Source organism: Mixophyes fleayi, chromosome 9 (genome assembly GCF_038048845.1).
Source record: "Mixophyes fleayi isolate aMixFle1 chromosome 9, aMixFle1.hap1, whole genome shotgun sequence".
In the NCBI taxonomy this organism is placed as follows: domain Eukaryota; kingdom Metazoa; phylum Chordata; class Amphibia; order Anura; family Limnodynastidae; genus Mixophyes; species Mixophyes fleayi.
In genome coordinates, this window is record NC_134410.1 from 117274482 (window position 1) to 117293216 (window position 18735).

Consider the following 18735-nt stretch of genomic DNA (forward strand, 5'->3'; position numbering starts at 1 on the left):
AAGGGCAAGTCCTTTTTTACTAGAACAATAAATATTATGCCTAATATAAGTATAATATTCAATTAGAATTGATAGTTTCAATTGGATTCAGCCTCCCACACCACATCATATGTTGATTGACATCTCCAGCCCCACTGGTAATAGAGAAAGGACTGTCAATCAAATAATTACGTGGAGAAAACCCAATACTAATTGTGGAATTTGTTGTCTACATTTGAGCTGGACCCCATGGACAACAAGAACAAAGAAGGGACCAGTATGGGAAGTCATGTCTACTGGATAGTTTATTACTATATATATATTTATAGCGCCCTTTAATTTGTATTCTGAGTTCTTTCTGCTCCTGGGCAAAGATTGCAAGTGTCTTACTTCTATTCTACAACCTAATTACACTCTATGTTGCTTAACATGTAACACATCACAGAGGTCATTTCAATGTCATTACCTTGTGCTTCAAATATGAAGCCGTGGAAGGATAAAGAATGTAGGCCACAATGACTCACCTTGTACAGGACACGTCACGACTACCGGTTCATGGGCCGTTTGCTCCAATAGAACATCTGAACTGTCCTTAAAGTTTGGCGGCTCTGGGAAGACAAAGCCGTCACGTTAGCAACAGAAGCCACATTATCCCAGGTACGTGGTACGTGTTTATTGATAGGGAAGGGGTCGATTACTGGGCGATACGCACCCAAAACTTCCAGACGGAACTCCAGCGAGTCTTCACCAGCACTGCTGGTGGCCACACACCGGTATGTCCCGGAATCGGAGAGCTGTATCTCCAGGACACTGATGGTGCCATCGGGTCCTTGCAAGGAGTCCTGGTCTCCTACCCTCATGGCTACACCGTTTTTATACCAACTGAGCCTCGGCATTGGGTCACCGTGGGCTACGCAGGGCAGAGCCAGCGAGCGCCCCAGAAGAGTCTTCAGGACCTTGGGTCCAGGGTGAAGACGTGGCGGAACTGTAACCAAAACAACAGACGTTTAATACAACTAGTTTGTGTGCAATTAAAACAGAATCTTTTCTTAATTTGCCATTGGTGTCTCTGTACAAAAAAAAGGGTTAATTCCCGAATCAATACAAATGGGGAGGGTGAAAATATGGGGGTGCTGCGGTTAGGTGTCTGTACACAATGGATCCAGTTATGGCTGGCAGCCTCCGCAGCACCTGCTCTCCCTGTCTGGGTCAGTAACCGGATGCCGTCAGCACCTCCCTCTGATATACACAGGCAGAGTCTGCGGGAAGTTGCATTTGTTATGGAAGAAATCCCCAAGGAGGCCACTTCTCCTACACTGTAATTCAGTGGAGAAAGCGTGAGCGGAGGCCAGCCAGAGCCTACAGTCCTACATTAACTCTATCCACCGTCTGCAGCTTCATCACAAATGAACACACTTGAAGGTTTTTATACAGAAATGGTTTAGAGTCCACTCAAAAAAAGTGGTCTTGGATGGTCTTAAAATATCTTGAAGTTACCGAGAATCCTTAATGTACTTCCTTGTGAAGAATGAATAACTAAGGTTAGAGGAGAGGAAGTTTCACAACCAGCAAAGGAAGGGGTTCTTTACAGTAAGGGCAGTCAAGATATGGAATTCACTGCCAGGGAAGGTTGTGATGGCAGATTCAATTGATATGTTTAGAAAGGGTTAGACAATTTTTTAGCAGAAAAGTGTATCTAGTGTTACGACCGTTAAACTGAAGAACAGTAGTGGAACCAGGGAGAAAATAGGACTGTAATATTGGGTCAGGAGGGATTTTTTTCTGACTGAAACAGATAAGCGGTTGCTTTATCTGGATCAATTTCAAATATAATAGAGGGATCGCAGGAGATCTAAAATAGGTTGAACTTGATGGACTGGTGTATTATTTCAACCTTAACTATGTAACTACATCTAGGAACTTCCACAGAATTACACCAGTATTAGAAGCATCTCGGGGGTCTCAGGTTTATGGTGACAATTTCATGATCATTGAGCCTATGACCTTTAACTCCATGTTTTGCACGGAATTCTGGGTTTACTGCCCCATCATCTATGTTTGGACCTGTCACATAGTTGAGACGTCCCTTTTGTGGGCTGTACCACTTAGCAGCCTATCGATTTGCTAGGAACCAGTGACCTCACAGAGGCACTACCTGACTAATATTCGAGGTATATGTCACAGGCTTTCTGTCTTGTATGCTTTAAAACCCCAGGGAGAATGTTTTGTGTGGGAGGAGCTTCCCAAAGAGCGTGAAAATCTGGTAAGGGTCCCTAGGGTATAAAAGGAGAGACAAGGGTGGGCTCCATTTACAAGGCCCAGTTTGGATTTTCCAGGCAGCAAGTAGCTGGTTATCAGTAGTTGCAACAGCAAGGTGCTGATAGAAAGCTGCTAGGCAGTTTCTTCACTCTCTCTCAGACCTAGGGAGGAGGTTAGATGTCTCCTGAGAGACACTGCAAATGGTGACCAGTAAGTTCTGATGTTTTGAATGTGCGGGACACAAGGTCCTTCACTTGAGAGTGCGTTACTAAGAAGCCAGACAGGCTAGGCACTTTATGTGTTTGTTTGTTTTGTTTGCTTTGAACATGGTGAATAAAACTAGCTGCGACTAGTTAAACCAAAACCATTGACTGGTGCGTTATCCTTGGTTGGTCAGTCTGAATTGCAGCCATTTACTCCAGATGGTAGTCCCTATACAATCTTATGACACTGCATTACACATGATTGATAGGGTAAAAACAGCACAAAAGGTTCCTCCACAGATAATCCTGGACGGCAGGGACAATGGAATAAGATAGGTTAAGTGTTTATTTTAAATTGTTCAGTCTGCGATAAAGTTCCGCCCTTTGTATATGTCAAGCTGGAGTGTGTCTAGGCGTGTGTCGCAGCTTGCGAGTTGTGTGTCACCGAACAGTCTACAATAACACAAGATATCAGTAGACAATGCAGGAAGGTTTAACCCTTGTAGATGCTGAAGGAACAGATGGGATGACAAGTACCCATGGTGGATAGTTTCATGTACAGTTTCCAGGTCTCATAAAGGAACGTGTTAATTGTCTGGTGACAGCATCTGAAGGAAGTGGAGACTATTGCTGATATGTTTGTGTAGGAACGGAGGGAGGAGGAGGACGCAGGCCAGATGTTTCATAGTTTTGGTTTCTCCTTGGCACTTTCCTCCTTTGTAAAAACATCCTATTCCCTCAGCAATGATGTGATAATCGCACAGTACGCTCCACGGACCTCAGCCCTCAGCTTCTGTGTAACCCCCAATGACTAACAGATTTATACAGGTTCTTACCTACCTCAGTATCTTTCATTTATTGTAGAGCCTTCAGCTAAATTAAATATATACATCCCTAATTTAGATAAGTCACTTAAACTGTCAAAATTAATAACCACATCACAACCCTGAAAACTAGGAGATGGTTGTCCAACATTGGTATTTTATGGTGTATTTTAATTCACAACAAGAATATAAACGTTCTGCTTATATACAGACATTGCAATCAGTGCCTTGTGTTTTCTTTTTCCTCACTTATTATTTTTTGTATTAATGATCTCAAAAGAGCCAATCTCGGCAACAATATGGCTGCCAAGACTCCCAGAAGGCATTGCGTTCTGGTTTACAACAACATGAAAATCCAATGCATTAGTGCAACTGAGCAAAGTGTTTTTGCCTAAGTGAAGATACTGTGAGTTAGATGCTTGAACGATCGGTTAGTAGAGGGTGACATTAAAACAGGGAAAGAGGGAGAAAGAATTTAACGCATCATTATTTTACAAGCTAGCTAGCAGTCGCCACCCAGCACAATAGGTCACCCGGACACTTCGCTAGCTGCGGCTGCATCCCCAACTCATACCGGAGAGGATACCAGCTCTGATACGGGACATGATGCAGACAGGGTTAGGAGGCCTGGATTACTCTGGTAGTATCATAGAGCCTAGATGCCTCATACACAGCGATCTTAAGAGGAGGCCAACTTGTCTGAGACCCCAGGACCCATTCCAAAGACAAACAGATCAGGCACCACAGACCTGGCCAAAAGAGCGAGACCATCAGGCCACGTTACGCCTAACAGTACCATCTCTTGGCAATGCACCCAAAGCAAAGCCAAAGACTCTGCCTTGATCAAGAGTTCATCCAGATAACTTAGCAACTCAGGAGAGCCAAACTGAAACTGTTGGGACAAGAGCTCAAACCTGAGAAGGCATTGTGACCTTCTGAGATTGGAACATGCCAGTAAGACTCCTTGACGTCCAAGGAAACTATGAACCTGTCCCATTCCATACCAATGATGACAGATCTCAACAGTTCCATCTTGAACCTGTCCATCCCCCGATCATAGGTGTTGACAATCTTGAGGTTCAAATTGGGGCAAAAGAAACCATTAGGTGATGATGAGAGTAAATTTTTGCACTTTAAAAAGTCCAAGCAAAAGCTGTTATGTAAAAGACTCAGGGAATGGGAAATAGGGATGCGTCCCACGTGTACTTTGGCTCAGATTCCAGATCAAACAAACAAATCTTGGTAAGGAGCCTTAAGGCATACCTCAATGTGGAAGCAAATCTTGGCCCTCGTGCCAACTGACCATATTTATTCTTGAGGTTATCTGACCAAGCATGGTTCTCATTAACTCCTGCATGGGCTGCCAGATAAATGGAGGAGAGACTGGAGGAGGCGAGGAGGGACTGGCACACTGCTGGCACTAATCCCCAAACAGTCCCACAGTGTGAATTTAGAATGTCTGTAGAATATTTAGATAACCCCCAAGTGCACCATGTACCTTGTACCTCCAGGCTGTAAGTGAGTGACGTGTTCCCCGCAAGGTTGGAGGCTAAGCAGGTGTAATATCCGCTGTCCATCACCCTGAGCTGGGACAACTTGAGAGACCCGGATGGGAGCAGGTGGTACCTGTAGGGATAGATAGATAGATGACTCAGAACAAAATACCGGTAACAATGAATATAATATGTGATACCAAGCACTTTAATGAATGTGATCATCTCAACAATCAGAGGAAACGTATCTTCTCTCTCCCCCCCCCCCCCCCCACCACCATCGGTGCACACCTAGCCATGGGCATAAGACCATGTAGACATACAAGAAGCTGTAAGGTCTCCGCTATTAGTCCGTAAATTCACCCCCCTTCCCCATTTTGTAATCTGGTTCTGCACATCACTAGGATGAGTGGGACGGGCCCCTGGCAGCTCTGGGCCCTGGGCAGTGCCTGGAAACCCCCATCTAAGCCTAGGGTACTGTATAATTGAGGTGGCTGGACCCTGCCCCCGCTTCTCCTAGCTCTACTTGAAATAGGAGAGTTGCGTGCACCTAACAGTAGTGCACGCAGCATTGCCCATGTATATTATGGGGACAGGAAGAGTTGGAGAGCAGCCAAGCACTGTCTAAAATTATAGCCACGCCCCCATGCATGCTGGTCACGCCCACTGGCGGCGTGGTTTGGAAACCACCCTCCACAAATCCTGCATTTGCCCCTGCATCTGCCCATATTGTAAGCTGCTCCCGCTGATCTGCTATTCCCAAGTCCATACCTACTTTGTACTCACGTCACCCCCTCTAGGCCCACAGACAGACCCAGGGTTACACAGAGAACACCTTTTGGCAGTCTAGTTAGTATAGTCCAACTAATAAAAGCTAATATCTGATTGGTTGCTAGGGGTTGCATCATGTGAACTACTTTATTAAATAAACCATTTTTCTCTTGATTAAAATGAAGGTGCTTCAATTGCGATCATTAAATTACTACTTTCTAGAGCATTTGCTTCCCCCCCCAGGTAGAACAGAAAGACAAACACCATAGAAATCCGTTAAAAATCAAAATGCATCAACCACTTTTGGGTTTCGATTTTCCATCATTGTAATATATTTTTAAGAAGCTGTTATATTGTATAAGTCACATTGTTTAAATTGCACGAGCCATATCTAAACTGTATATAAAATGTGTCCTGGCCTATTAATCAGGTGTCAGATATAAACTGTTACAAGATTCACAGACAGCTCAGAGGATAATCCAGGTTTCATCTGCATTCCCTCAGCAGGATGAGATTAGCCAGGAAATGTCCCAGAGGCATTAATCTGTCAGAGATAACATGGGTATTATACAAGCATGTATAACATTACACACTTCCTCTACACATCGCAAAATACCCTTTTGTGTTACACATACAGTGACAAAGCAGTGCATTGGCAGACCGCATTTTATGCAAGGTGTATTTAACAGGACTTTGCAAATATACAAAACATATACATTTACATTTTGCAAATAATAATTTAAATTTGCGTCTCCCAGAGTCTGAAGCTGCTGATATCACTTTGCTGCCAACAACGGAGAATACACAGCTGCACTTTTATTAAAAATGATGTACAGGATTGGGCTGAGGTAGCTTCGTAGTGGGTATGACATCACTAGGCACTGAGGCAGCTACCTAGTGGGCATGACATCACTAGGCAGGGGCGGTAGCGTCTTAGTGGGCATGACATTACTAAGCAGGGGAAGCAACTCCCTAGTGGGCATGATATCACTAGGCAGGGGAGGTAGCTTCTTAGTGGGCATGGCATCAATAGGCAGGGGAGGTAGCTTACTAGTGTGCATGACATCACTAGGCAGGGGAGGTAGCTTACTAGTGTGCATGACATCACTAGGCACGAAGGCAGCATCCTAGTGGGCATGACATCATTAGGCACGGGAGACAGCTTCCTAGTGGGCATGACATCACTAGGCAGGGGAGGAAACTTCCTAGTGGGCATGACATCACTAGGCAGGGGAGGAAACTTCCTAGTGGACATGACATCACTAGGTAGGGGAGGAAACTTCCTAGTGGGCATGACATCACTAGGCAGGGGAGAAAACTTCCTAGTGGGCATGACATCACTAGGCAGGGGAAGCAGCTTCCTAGTGAGCTTGACATCACTGGGCAGGGGAGGAAACTTCATACTTTGCATGACATCCCTAAGCAGGGGGATTGCTTGCAAGTGTGGAGGTGATGGATTAAGAGATATTGCGTTGCCCAATGAGTAATTAGCATAGTGGAAATACTCTTTATCAAACAAATGGAGGGGGGGAGGACATTTTTTTTCCCATTGGACTCCTTTTACTAACTAGTCAAGTATATAACTAGTGCCCAATGGATGGTGGCAGGCTTAATAGAATGAAAGATTATATTATGACCTTGTGCAATGGTGAAGTCATTCTGACAGTTCCATCCCTGTATACTGCGATCCACACAGAACACGTTAGATTCACCTGCCAAACATCAAAGTGCGTCTGGAATCTGTACTCAAATGTTGGCAAATAAGAACAGGGTGGCTAAAAGCTCCCTGACACTTGTACATAGAAGGTTTTGCCTGCATTAATAAATTATTATTTACAGATCAAAGTAGCTGGCACAGTTGAAATGTCCTTACCCCCTTCAGCACTTCAACAATGTACTCATTAATATGAATTGAGGAAATTAAAGCACTTTAGACACTGTACAGGGAGATTATCCTCTAGATCAGATACTCAGCGGCCGCAGTGAAGACTCTCCAGAGATGACATGAACAGGTTACGTGGCAGTACTTGATAGATAGGCTCTCCCCAGTACTTCATGCCAACAGGGTTACCACTACCAATAATAATATAATCACCAGTTGTAGCACCCTACATATATAGGGTTAAGCAAAATAAGTCCCATTACTGCAATAAGGCTTTTCACCCTTTAATGAATCAGTTTCTTCAGAGCTCTGTTATTAGAAAGGTCATTTTTAAGGTCATTTTTAGTGGAAAATTTGGTGCAAAATAAGCGCAAGTGAATTCTATTTCCTACGATTTGAAGCCTCAATGTGTCACGTTGACGCCATTCCCGCACAAACGAAAATAAAATTCACAGACACAGACTTTGGCGTGCGCATCTTCTTCCTCTTTCACTGCCGACAATGACGTCATATAATGCGGATTGCTCCGAGACCGGCATACCTGGCAGAGACAATGGGCAGCGGCAAAGAGTCTTTCCTCCAAGAAACAGCGGGCAGGGGCACACCTTGGACTTCACACAGCAAAGTGACGTCTGTCCCCAGCGCTGCTATCACCAGGACGGGAGCGCTTGAGTCGTGAGATGAGTTCACACTTATCCTGGGCTTTGCTGTGTAAAAAGAGACAAAGGAGAGTGTTACAGGGACGTCAGGAAAACGTGGTTAGAAACATATCAGAGTAGCTGCAAAAAACTCCAGGTGGAAAGGTCAACTCCACAAAAAAAACTGCCCCCACAGATGGAACAAATAGCTTAAAAAGTAAACTGTTCTGAAACAAATAGCCAGCATGGCACCTAGGTAGGTTTTTCTCATGGAGATTAGACCTAACCACAGTCCTGCTTTTTTTCAGGACAGTCCCTATTTTCAACGGCCAAAAGGGATTGTGGCATTAAATTAAATAAGCATAGTTTGAACATATTGGGGGCGTGGCCTAAATGGGCTTGATTTACCAATGGAGATCCTTGGCATATATGATGCATGTGAAAGATAAGCCAGCATTCTACCATTCTCGTGATAATTTGGCCACTGGGGGGCGCTGTCCATAGTGGATATTTTATTTTAAGCACACAAAGCAAGACAGCAGCTGAACTAATGCTGTAAGATAGAAATATAGAGCAGAACAGTATAATAAAAAAATATATTATACATGTTCAGTATCACTGCAAAAATCAAGTTCGTGAGAACTAATGTCCTTACAGAATATATGTTTCCCTTTTTTAAAGGCAATAGAAAATCATATTTTATTATACTAATGTACAAATAATAATAATTATATATGTAACATTCCTGTTTGTGTTATAGAAATGAGACTTAGTATAAAGGGACACTTACTGTGCACTAAGAGCTGGGACACACGGCTAGTGGCCCCCACCAGGTTTGCAGCAGTGCAGGTGTAATGACCAGAGTCGGCACCAGAGGGCAGCAGAATGGACAGGCTCCCATCTCTGTTCACCTGGTGATGGCTGCTTTCTGGAGATAGAATTTCTTCCCCCTGACAGGTCAGAGATGTGAATTCTCGGATGATAAGACAATATAAACCATGACCCTATTATACACATAACCATCTGTAGCTTGTAGCGGTTTACCTTTGCCCATGTCACAAAAGGTGTTGGGTGTCCTTTGGCATTACACGATAATGTTACGGCTCTGCCCTCTCGGGTGACGTATTCCGCAGGTCCCGGAACGATAGTCGGAGTCACTGAAGATATGAAAAAGAACATCCATTTTATTACTGTAATATTTTTTGTCTTTAAACCTCAATTTAGCATTTTTTTTAGGGTGCAACAATTGGGAATCAAAAGGGTAGATCGACTAAATCTTTTAAAAAGGAAAAGTGGAGGTGTTGCCCATAGCAACCAATCAGAGGCTAGCTATCATTTATCTAGTAAAGTCTAGAAAATGATAGCAAGAATCTGATTGGTCTATATGTAAATGACCAGCCACTACATAACAATGATAAATATTATTTACTTGTATTAATATTCCCCACGCATCTCTCCAGCCCCCATATTCACGACTACATCCTTCTCTCCTTTCCCTTCCCTACCACAGCGCCCCCTAACAAGGGTATTAGAGACCTCCTTGTCATGTGACCAGTAATGAATTGTAGGGTCACTGATAAACTTACAGAAATAAATACAATTTAATGGTAGTTAGGTATGAAAAAAAAAATAAAAAACGTAGTAAGATTATGATCAAGGGTCAGCTTGCCCCACCAATTTCTGCCACTTTAGTCCCATTTCAGGACACAATTATGAAGAGGTTTACATTTTAGAAAAAACAGCTTTTTTTTTAGCCTATAACTGAGTGGTTCGCAAACTGTGCGCCGATCTCACAGGGGTGCCGTGGCGAGGGCCGGTGGTAAGGAAGGCGGGGGGACTACTTGGCAATTATTTTAGCTTAGGGGTGCCTTGAAAAAAGTATGGAGACCTAGAGCCGTAACTTAGAATTCTAGCGAGTGGGGCAAGAAAGACAAATGCCGCCCCCCTAGCCCTCAATTTTAACCAAATTAACCTAAAATATTACTAAACTGTGCCCCTCTTCAGCATTGCGCCCTGGGCGGTCGCCCCTATTGCACAGCCCTAGTTATGGCCCTGTGGAGACCGTAAGTGTGCCTCGAACTGGGAAAGTTTGGGATCCACTCATTGGTGGGATTCAGCCTTTTCTCACCGGTTCGCCAGAACCGATACCTTTAGGCTCGGTTTGGCAAATCGGTGACAACGGGCTGAGTCCACCATCTCCGTTCGTGGGGGGAGCAGGCTCCTTTAAAAAAAATACTCACCCGTCCACGTTAGGAACACCTGCTCTCTGTTCCGTCCGCACTGAATGTCGGGCGTCACGTCATCACTCCCGACGTTCAGTGAGGAGCAGCGCAGAGAGGAGTCTGCAAGCAAGAAGCAAGAAGATAGAAGAGAAGAAAAGAGAAGAAAATAGAAGAAAGAAGCTGATAGAAAAGGTAAGTGAAGGAACGGCTGAAGCAAGGGGGTGCAAAGAAAGGCAGCATGGCAGAGTGAAGGGGGAGCAAAAGAGCGTGGCAGAGTGTTTTGAGGGGCAAAGGCAGCATGGCAGAGTGTGATGAAGAGGGGCAATACTGTGGCATAATTTGAAATGGGGGCACTACTGTGTGGCCTAACATGACTTATTACTATCATTATCTTGATATTAGCAGCATAAAATATTAATTGAGTATTAAATTATTTGAATATTAATATGCATTGAATGCATATTAATTTGAGTATTAAATGCATGAAATATTAAACTATCTTTCGGTATATCTTTTTGTATACTTAAAACAGTCATTAGGGCAGAGAACCTGTTGTTAACTTATTTGAATCCCTCCACTGGATCCACTGCTATAACGTATTTTCCCATCATTGAAAGTTAGTGACGATCCCGCCTGCTTCTCACCGTGAACGCTGAGCAGGACGCTGTGATTGGTTGATCCGGCGGCATTGGACAGCTCACACAGGTAGCTCCCAGAATCCTCTCTCATGGCCGGTTCTATGTGTAGCCCACCTGATTCGTCAATTGAGTGACGCCAAAGAAACTGCATCTGGAAGAGACGAGATAGAAGCAGGCATATGTAAATGCTTTCACATACTTCAGCAGTGGGTCTGTTGTCTGTATTTAATCTTCAAAGCCAGACACAAAGAAGAGTGATTGACAATGGAATCTTTGCAGATGCCCAAAGTGGATTATTTAAAAATAATTTTACATCTCTACACTGTGACATTTCATTCATGTGCCCAAATAACTGATTATAATCCGCCAACGCACAGAGCAACAATAACTCTTTTACTGCTGAACATGTCTTTTCTCTGTAGATTTGGTACAAAGGCAAGCTGAGGCTATCTGACTCATGCTAAACTACAACTCCCAGCATGCCCTTATGCAAGGCATACCAGCGCTGGACCCGCCGTGGACCTAGATTTTCACAGAGGTGCGTGGGTTTATGGAGCAAAATCAAGATTCCCTTTTCATGAACCAAGATTACTAAAATAAAGCCCCACCCCCGCTATTCATTGCCGTGAATTTCTGCATTTTATAGTGGGGGCGGAGCTATGGTGACGCAACAACGTCACCAGGCCCCCTCCTTCCCCCTATCACATGACTTTATGAAGTTTTGAAAGTTGGCATGTATGGGATGCATGTAATCAGGGGCAGGCCAGGCTGTGGGCAGGGGGGCATATCCCTCCCCCCCCCCAGCAAATCCCATAGTGGGCTACCTTGGGCTGGCTCATTGGGTCACCTGACTCTCGACTCACGGGCTAAAATTTGCCAGCCATGTACTATAGACAGTCCCTGTATCCCCTCACTCTAGTGATACATTTATGTTCTTGCTGTCATACTTGGGCATTTTTTTTATTTTGTTTATAATTCAAATATGTTTATTTAATAACAAGTTTTTATGATCTCAAATGTGCTGCAGCCAACGAGACGCTCCCGTCTATGTTCTAAGCTGCGCTAAAAAAATACAAAAGTCAGATTCTGGTTGCGATGGATTACGGAACACTGTACCCGGTTAATAAATAATGTAAATAAATAGATGGTCTGTCGTTGCAGTGTACACTTTACTAATACAAGCAGACAGCTTCCATTGCACTTGCGGCATGAAGCCGCAGATTAGACGGGACCACAGGACCCTCTAGGAAGAAAGCAGCTTACAGGGGCTGAGTCTTTCATCCATCGTTGCACAGGGAGGGGGTTCCCAGCAGTGACTGTGCAGGGCAGGGACGCTGGATTTCCTTCTAGGACAGTAATCTCAGAGGGCGCCTCAGAAACCTGCGGAGGGACTGGTAGACACAAATATGGACATAGCATAAGAAACTCCACCTGCATGTAACAATTCTTTACCCAAAAATGTGCCACGAAATGCAAGTACTTCACTTACCAAGTCCAGTAACTGTGAGTAGGATCTCCGCTTGCACCCATCCAAATGGGTTCCTGGCCTCGCACACGTACACTCCTGTGTCCTCCGGTCTCGCAACTTTTTTTAAAAAAAAGATTATTTAAATAAAGACATCCCTCATCCATTCACTCATCCGTATACAGAAAATATACACGAAATAAACGGTAGCTTTTCAGCCGCTATTAAACCACAACTAAAAAAAAACAGCCAATAGCCAAAAAAAAAAGCCAATAGTGTAGTTACCAACTGTGCCCTATATCTAGGATGTAAAGATCTTTCCCTGTAAGTGTTCCCAATAGCTCCTACATTTCTGTACCCGTACATATAACCCCCGGCTCTCAGTGATATCCATGGTTTATAGTTAATCCGTACTGGACTGTAGGTCAGTCCAGTCTACCCAGTGCCCTTACTTTTCACGTGGACTGTGTTTGACCCAAGGCCATCGATAATTTCTGTGGTTCCAGAGGGTACCACCGGACCTTCTTCTTGCCGGAACCAGGTCACCGTCGGAGTGGGGCTCCCATCAGCACTGCAGATAAGCTTTGCACTCTCCCCAACATCAACTTCCACATCCAGGGGAAAATCTATGAACTGAGGAGGTGCTGAAAATGACAAAGAATACATACAATAGGTCACCCACTTCTGACACCAATTCATCATGTATAATATTGTGATATTACAATTATCTGACAATTGCATATGTACTCATGTTGGTTCCTGTTAAAATATACATTCAAATGGATTTACAACTAGGCATATTTATTAATATAGAGTGTGTATACTAGAGTGCACGCTGTGAGCCATAGCAACCAATCGGAAATTAACTTTCATTAGTTTGACACCGGACTGCTAAAATCTGGCGTCCGATTGGTTGCTCTTTCCATCAATAATCTCTGCCAGACTGTGTTTTATAGAAGATGTAGCTTAGTAATAGCTGTATTGCTAGTCACCACATTATCCAATACATAGGTGTCATCCCAATCATCCCTCGCTGAGCTTGCCCAGGCAAGAACACAATTATGCCCCTTTTAATATGACTTCAGCCGCAATTAGTCAGTAAATCATCTGTCTGTAGCTCCAGGGCAGGCTCGGTTCGCTACATGTAATATGAACCTGTGATGTACATTAAAAAGAATTTTATCTTAAAGTGCCCATACAGTAATATACACAATATTTTGCTATATTTATCAATATTAGAGAAAACACATTGGACCCGAGTTATGTTCAGACATCCGTCAGTTTGTGTAACATATCTTGCGTTACGGAGCTCTGCGCCTACACGGAAACAGGCATTGGGCCAATTAACGCAATTCATGTGTGAACGCAAATGACACTTATGACTGCTGCCTATAACCTGAGAGGTGGAACAGGAGAGAGAAGGGGCAGACTAACTTACAGGAAGGGCATTCCAACGCAGATGCAGATTCAAGTCCTGTGTTTGCTGTATGTGCGCTTGTTGTCACCCATATCTTTTGCACCCACTTACAGGGCCGTCTGATAGTGATGACTGATACGGTATAGTATTTGATTTAAAAATGACACAAATGTGTGCCAATAGCTATAACAGAGCAACTAAGATCAGGGGCAAACGCAGGATTTGCAGAGGGGGGTTTCCACATCTCTCCGCCAGTGGGCGTGGCCAGCATGCATGGGGGCGTAGCTATAATTTTAGACAATGCTTGGCTGCTCTCCAACTCTTCCTATCCCCATAATATACATGGCCAATGCTGCGTGCACTACTGTTAGGTACACGCAGCTCTCCCTTTTCAAGCAGAGTGTGAAGCAGGAGCAGGGTCCAGCCACCTCAATTATACAGTGTCTCAAGCTTGGAAGGGGGGGGGGGTTTCCAGATACTAGGAAACCCCCCTTGGTTTGCCTATGAAGATATACTATTAAAACGCATTGTATGTACATTACGCATTGAAATCTTCTTTATTTATGTCATTAATGTAAAAAAATAAATAAAATATATATATATATATAGTATAGACCTATTTGAAAATAAATATGTATATAAATGATTATGCTGTCAAGAGGTGTTATTTTATTTTATGATCAAATAAAAGTTTTATGTGTTCTAAATGTGACCTTTTTATTGTGAGTACGCTTGTGCGTATACTGCAGTCTGTTCTGTGTCTGAGTACGACAAGCAGCCGGAACTCACATCACGTAGTCAATCACTGTACACACACCCACACATGTCAGTTGTGTAACAAAACATAACGGACGCTGCTTGCAATATGCTCTCAGCGCGCGACTACACGACCAATCACAAGCTGAGCAGCGCCACAAGCCGAGCAGCGTCATCACAACCAGTGCGGACGAAGCACGCATGCATCGGACTCGACACACAAGCAGCCCGCATGCACCGTTTTAATGATTTTTCCGCCAACCTGCAACGCTCGACAGGGCGATTCAAGTCCACGGGGACCAAACATCAAATGTTCAAAAGTTACTTTTAAAACTTGGAAAATCCGTCGAAAAAAGGTGACGGAACTCGGTTCCGGTGAGTTCTATTTAGATCCACTGTGAGTCCTACAACTAGGAGTTCACTCCAATATTTTTGCACTACGGTATAAAGTATTTCCAATGTTTCTCATGCATAATAAATCTATATTTTGTCATTAGTTTGAACAGAGACATACTTATTGATTTAATATTCCTCATAGCATACAATGCCTGTAATCGAAACAGGGCTTTGGTTTTTTTTTGAGACTTCATGAAAATCCAATTTTCAGGAGAGTTTTCAGACAAATGGGTGATTCATCCCACCAGGGAATCTTTAACCACTTAGCTTTTAAATTGTGCTCCACGTTTTATGTTTATGAATAGCTGGTGTTGATGACATTGTGATGGTATGATGTCATTTCTCTCACTGGCGGTTAGAATGATGTCATAGGGCTGAAGTCTATGGGGGTGGAAGTACGGTGATAACGGAGATGTCTGCTGATATTAATGCCCTGCGGATATATTTACGCTGCGTTTTTGCTTTAAAGCGAAAAACCCAAGAGATACATTTAAAATACAATAGATGTTTCATAGATCAGTCATTTCGTTTAATATTGACACCCTATTATTACACGGAGGTGACTCTCAGTTCTGCAGGAGCTGAGAGTTATCTTTGACATCCAAACACCCATGCCATCGGGACTTATGTAGAAAATAATATGCAGCATGCACCATCGGGAAAAAGATGGAAGTACCTTCTTGTCCCTTCATCTTGCAAGTCCAGCTACAGGCCCCCAGAGCAGGTAAGAATAGAGAGGACCAGGACCTTAACTTGGAACTAGAGGTGGAGGAGTGGGCTAAGATCAGGACACGAGTCGCCAAGAGTTCTATCTGTGTACAAACCAAAGAGAACTCGTATAAGCTCCTATATAGATGGTGTTTGGTCCGCACCCGCCTGAAAGCCATATATCCTGATTCCTCTAACTTGTGCTGGAGATCATGTGGGCAAGAGGGCTCATTTCAACATATTTGGTGGTGCTGCCCTAGGGTCGTGGGATTCTGGCGGAGAATTCACAGTGTAATCTATAGAGTCACCTCAATACAACTTACAGGGGGTCTTTACTACACAGACCCATACCAGATACTAATAAATGTACAATGGCGCTTGTGGGCCATATACTCAATGCTGCCAAATGCGCAATAGCGGCAAGCTGGAAACAACCAGAACCCCCTACGCTGCCTTAAGTGACTAATAAAGTATGCGGACCTCCCGCTGTGAGCACATCATCATCATTATCATCATCTATTTATATAGCGCCACTAATTCCGCAGCGCTGTACAGAAAACTCACTCACATCAGTCCCTGCCTCATTGGAGCTTACAGTCTAAATTCCATAACATACACACATACACACAGACACACAGACCGAGAGAGACTAAGGACAAATTAATAGCAGCCAATTAACCTACCAGTATGTTTTTGGAGTGTGGGAGGAAACCGGAGCACCCGGAGGAAACCCACGCAAACACGGGGAGAACATACAAACTCCACACAGATAAGGCCATGGTCGGGAATTGAACTCATGACCTCAGTGCTGTGAGGCAGAAGTGCTAACCACTAGGCCACCGTGCTGGCCAACATTACAAGCATTATCAATGACTGCAAAACAAATTTCGAGCAATCTAGAACCCTTGGCTCGCCTCCTATGGAACAGACCAACCAAGACCCGATTAGTGCTGAAACTGACGTTCTTAATATCAGCTACGCACCACACACGGAGTACCTATTGTACACCTAGATTCCAGGCCAGATGCTCTTCATCCTCCCCCCTCTTACCATGCTAAAATGCTCGTTTCCTCTCATTTCCCCCTCTCCTCTCTTCATCCCCCTCCTCTCTTCTCTTACTAAGACTTCCTCCTCCTCTCCCCTCCCTGTCCCCTGCTTTTCTTTTCCTTGTTGTTACATTTTCCATGGTGGTGGCTCTAAGGCCTGGGCATTCTGGATTGGTGGTATACTTTTGCAGCTCGATACCGGAGGAAAGAGCTAAAAAAAAAAAAGCAGAGCCATTTAAGGTAAAGAAAAGCTGAGTGCAATAAATTATACAGCCGACATAAAAGGGAGAAAATGAAAACATGATATAATAATACCAAAGAAAAGGATGAATGACTACAAGATTGGGGAAAGCAAGGCGGCGTGATGAACTCTGTGCAAATAGGAAAAGGATGTTGAATAAAGGAAAAACATCTGGAAGAGTCTTCCGCAACCTCTATCACCCAATAAAACTCATGATTGGGAAAGTTTACCTGGAAAAAGTCTATGACAGCACCTGTTTTAAATCAACATACTTCAGGTGCCTTAATCAGTAGAATAGAAGAGTCTGGAAGACATCTGTGAACAAGTATTGTGTTTCCACGGTGAATAAAAGACGTTTCAGTGTCCAGTGTTCCCTTCTATCTTAGCCCAGGGCAGTAGCTCCTCTCAACGGAGAAAATGTAACTGCCCCAGGGTTGTGTCTTCCCAAATGTTGGTTACGTCCCCTCCTGTTTTAGTTTCGTCTTTCCTGGTAATATCAGTGTTTTCCCTAAACCCAGTAATGCTTGCGTCTTCCATGTCAGCTATCAGACTGATGAGCTAAATCTTCAAAAGTGTTCCGTGAAATATACATCTCATTCCGCACTAAATTCTGTCATCCTTGCTCTGTTTATAGAATCTGTGAAATATTTACAAATGCAATTCAGAATTCGATTCCCCTCTATGCCACACGGAGTAGCGGAAGACTGTATTACTGGAACTTAGCACCTCTGTTATACAGCCTGCTTGGACATTGTCCCTTGCCAGACGATTCGGGCGCCATCTTGAATTCGGGTCTGCGCATGCGCAGATCCGCTTTTTATCTGTTTTGTTCCTCAGCCCTTGGCTGATTAATTAACCCTTCTACTCATCTCTCCCAGTTATTTAAAGCACCTGATCTTACCCAATAGTGCCAGATCTTCTTGTCTTACAGCCTACTCATTTGTGGCAGGTTTGGCTCTCTGAATCTTGGTATCCTGTACCTGCAGTTCTCCTATTGTGCCTGGCATCCAGTAACTCTTACTTCTTAGCTAAACCTGGATATCCCGGGATCCTATAGCTGCAGTTCTACAATTGTGCCTGAAACCCAGCTATTCCTGCTTCTTAGCTAAACCTGGAAATCCTTGTATCCTGTATCTGTAGTTCTCCAATTGTGCGTGGTATCCAGTTATTCCTGCTTCTTAGCTAAACCTGGAAATCCTGGTATCCAGTACCTGCAGTCCTCTAAATCGTGCCTGGTATCCAGTTACTTACTAGACCTGGTGATCCTGGTATTCCCTCTGACCAAAGTTAGGGTAGGTGAAGCTTTCGAAGTGGACTTGAGACACAGACAAATTTGTCCCTTGAGTCCTCTGAAACAAGGCTGGTGGTGGACCATTGGTACGGACATTAGCTCTGCCTTAAGAAAACTCTTATGGCTGTTGCTCAGGAGAATCCTGGATCAACGTTCACGATCCACTGGTCATAAAAGTTTGCCCATGCCAGATATTGAGAACAGGTCTCGCGATAGTCAAAACTTTGAGAAATTGCTTAAAGATGGATATAGAAGAATATAGAATGTCTCTCCTGGGAAATTCTGACTTAATAGGAGCCTGAAATTCCATGTGAACAATTAACTTAAAGGGGCAAGTAGGATTTCATGTTCCCTGTTCTTCTGGGAACATTGACACCATCGCACAGTGGGCTTGGGAAAGAGGAAATATGTGTCCCACAGAACTTGAATAGGTAGACTGCAGATGAGATGGGAGATGGGGCTGGATGCCCCAGTTAGGTAAACGAGGAAGCAGGGCAGAGAGAACA

General features: G+C 43.8%; 1 protein-coding gene across 1 annotated transcript in view; it reads right to left on the bottom strand.

The window, feature by feature from the left end:
* Nucleotides 1–18735, bottom strand: part of HMCN2 (hemicentin 2) — a 169408-nt gene that overhangs the window by 86795 nt on the left and 63878 nt on the right. Inside the window, exons 16-25 of the mRNA XM_075185190.1 lie at nt 12827–13018; nt 12399–12494; nt 12173–12300; nt 10916–11060; nt 9094–9206; nt 8840–8999; nt 7953–8118; nt 4764–4891; nt 692–964; nt 504–587 (exon numbers count right to left, since the gene is read on the bottom strand). Of these exons, the coding sequence (XP_075041291.1) occupies nt 504–587; nt 692–964; nt 4764–4891; nt 7953–8118; nt 8840–8999; nt 9094–9206; nt 10916–11060; nt 12173–12300; nt 12399–12494; nt 12827–13018 (1485 nt within the window). The remainder of the gene's footprint in view (nt 1–503; nt 588–691; nt 965–4763; nt 4892–7952; nt 8119–8839; nt 9000–9093; nt 9207–10915; nt 11061–12172; nt 12301–12398; nt 12495–12826; nt 13019–18735) is intronic.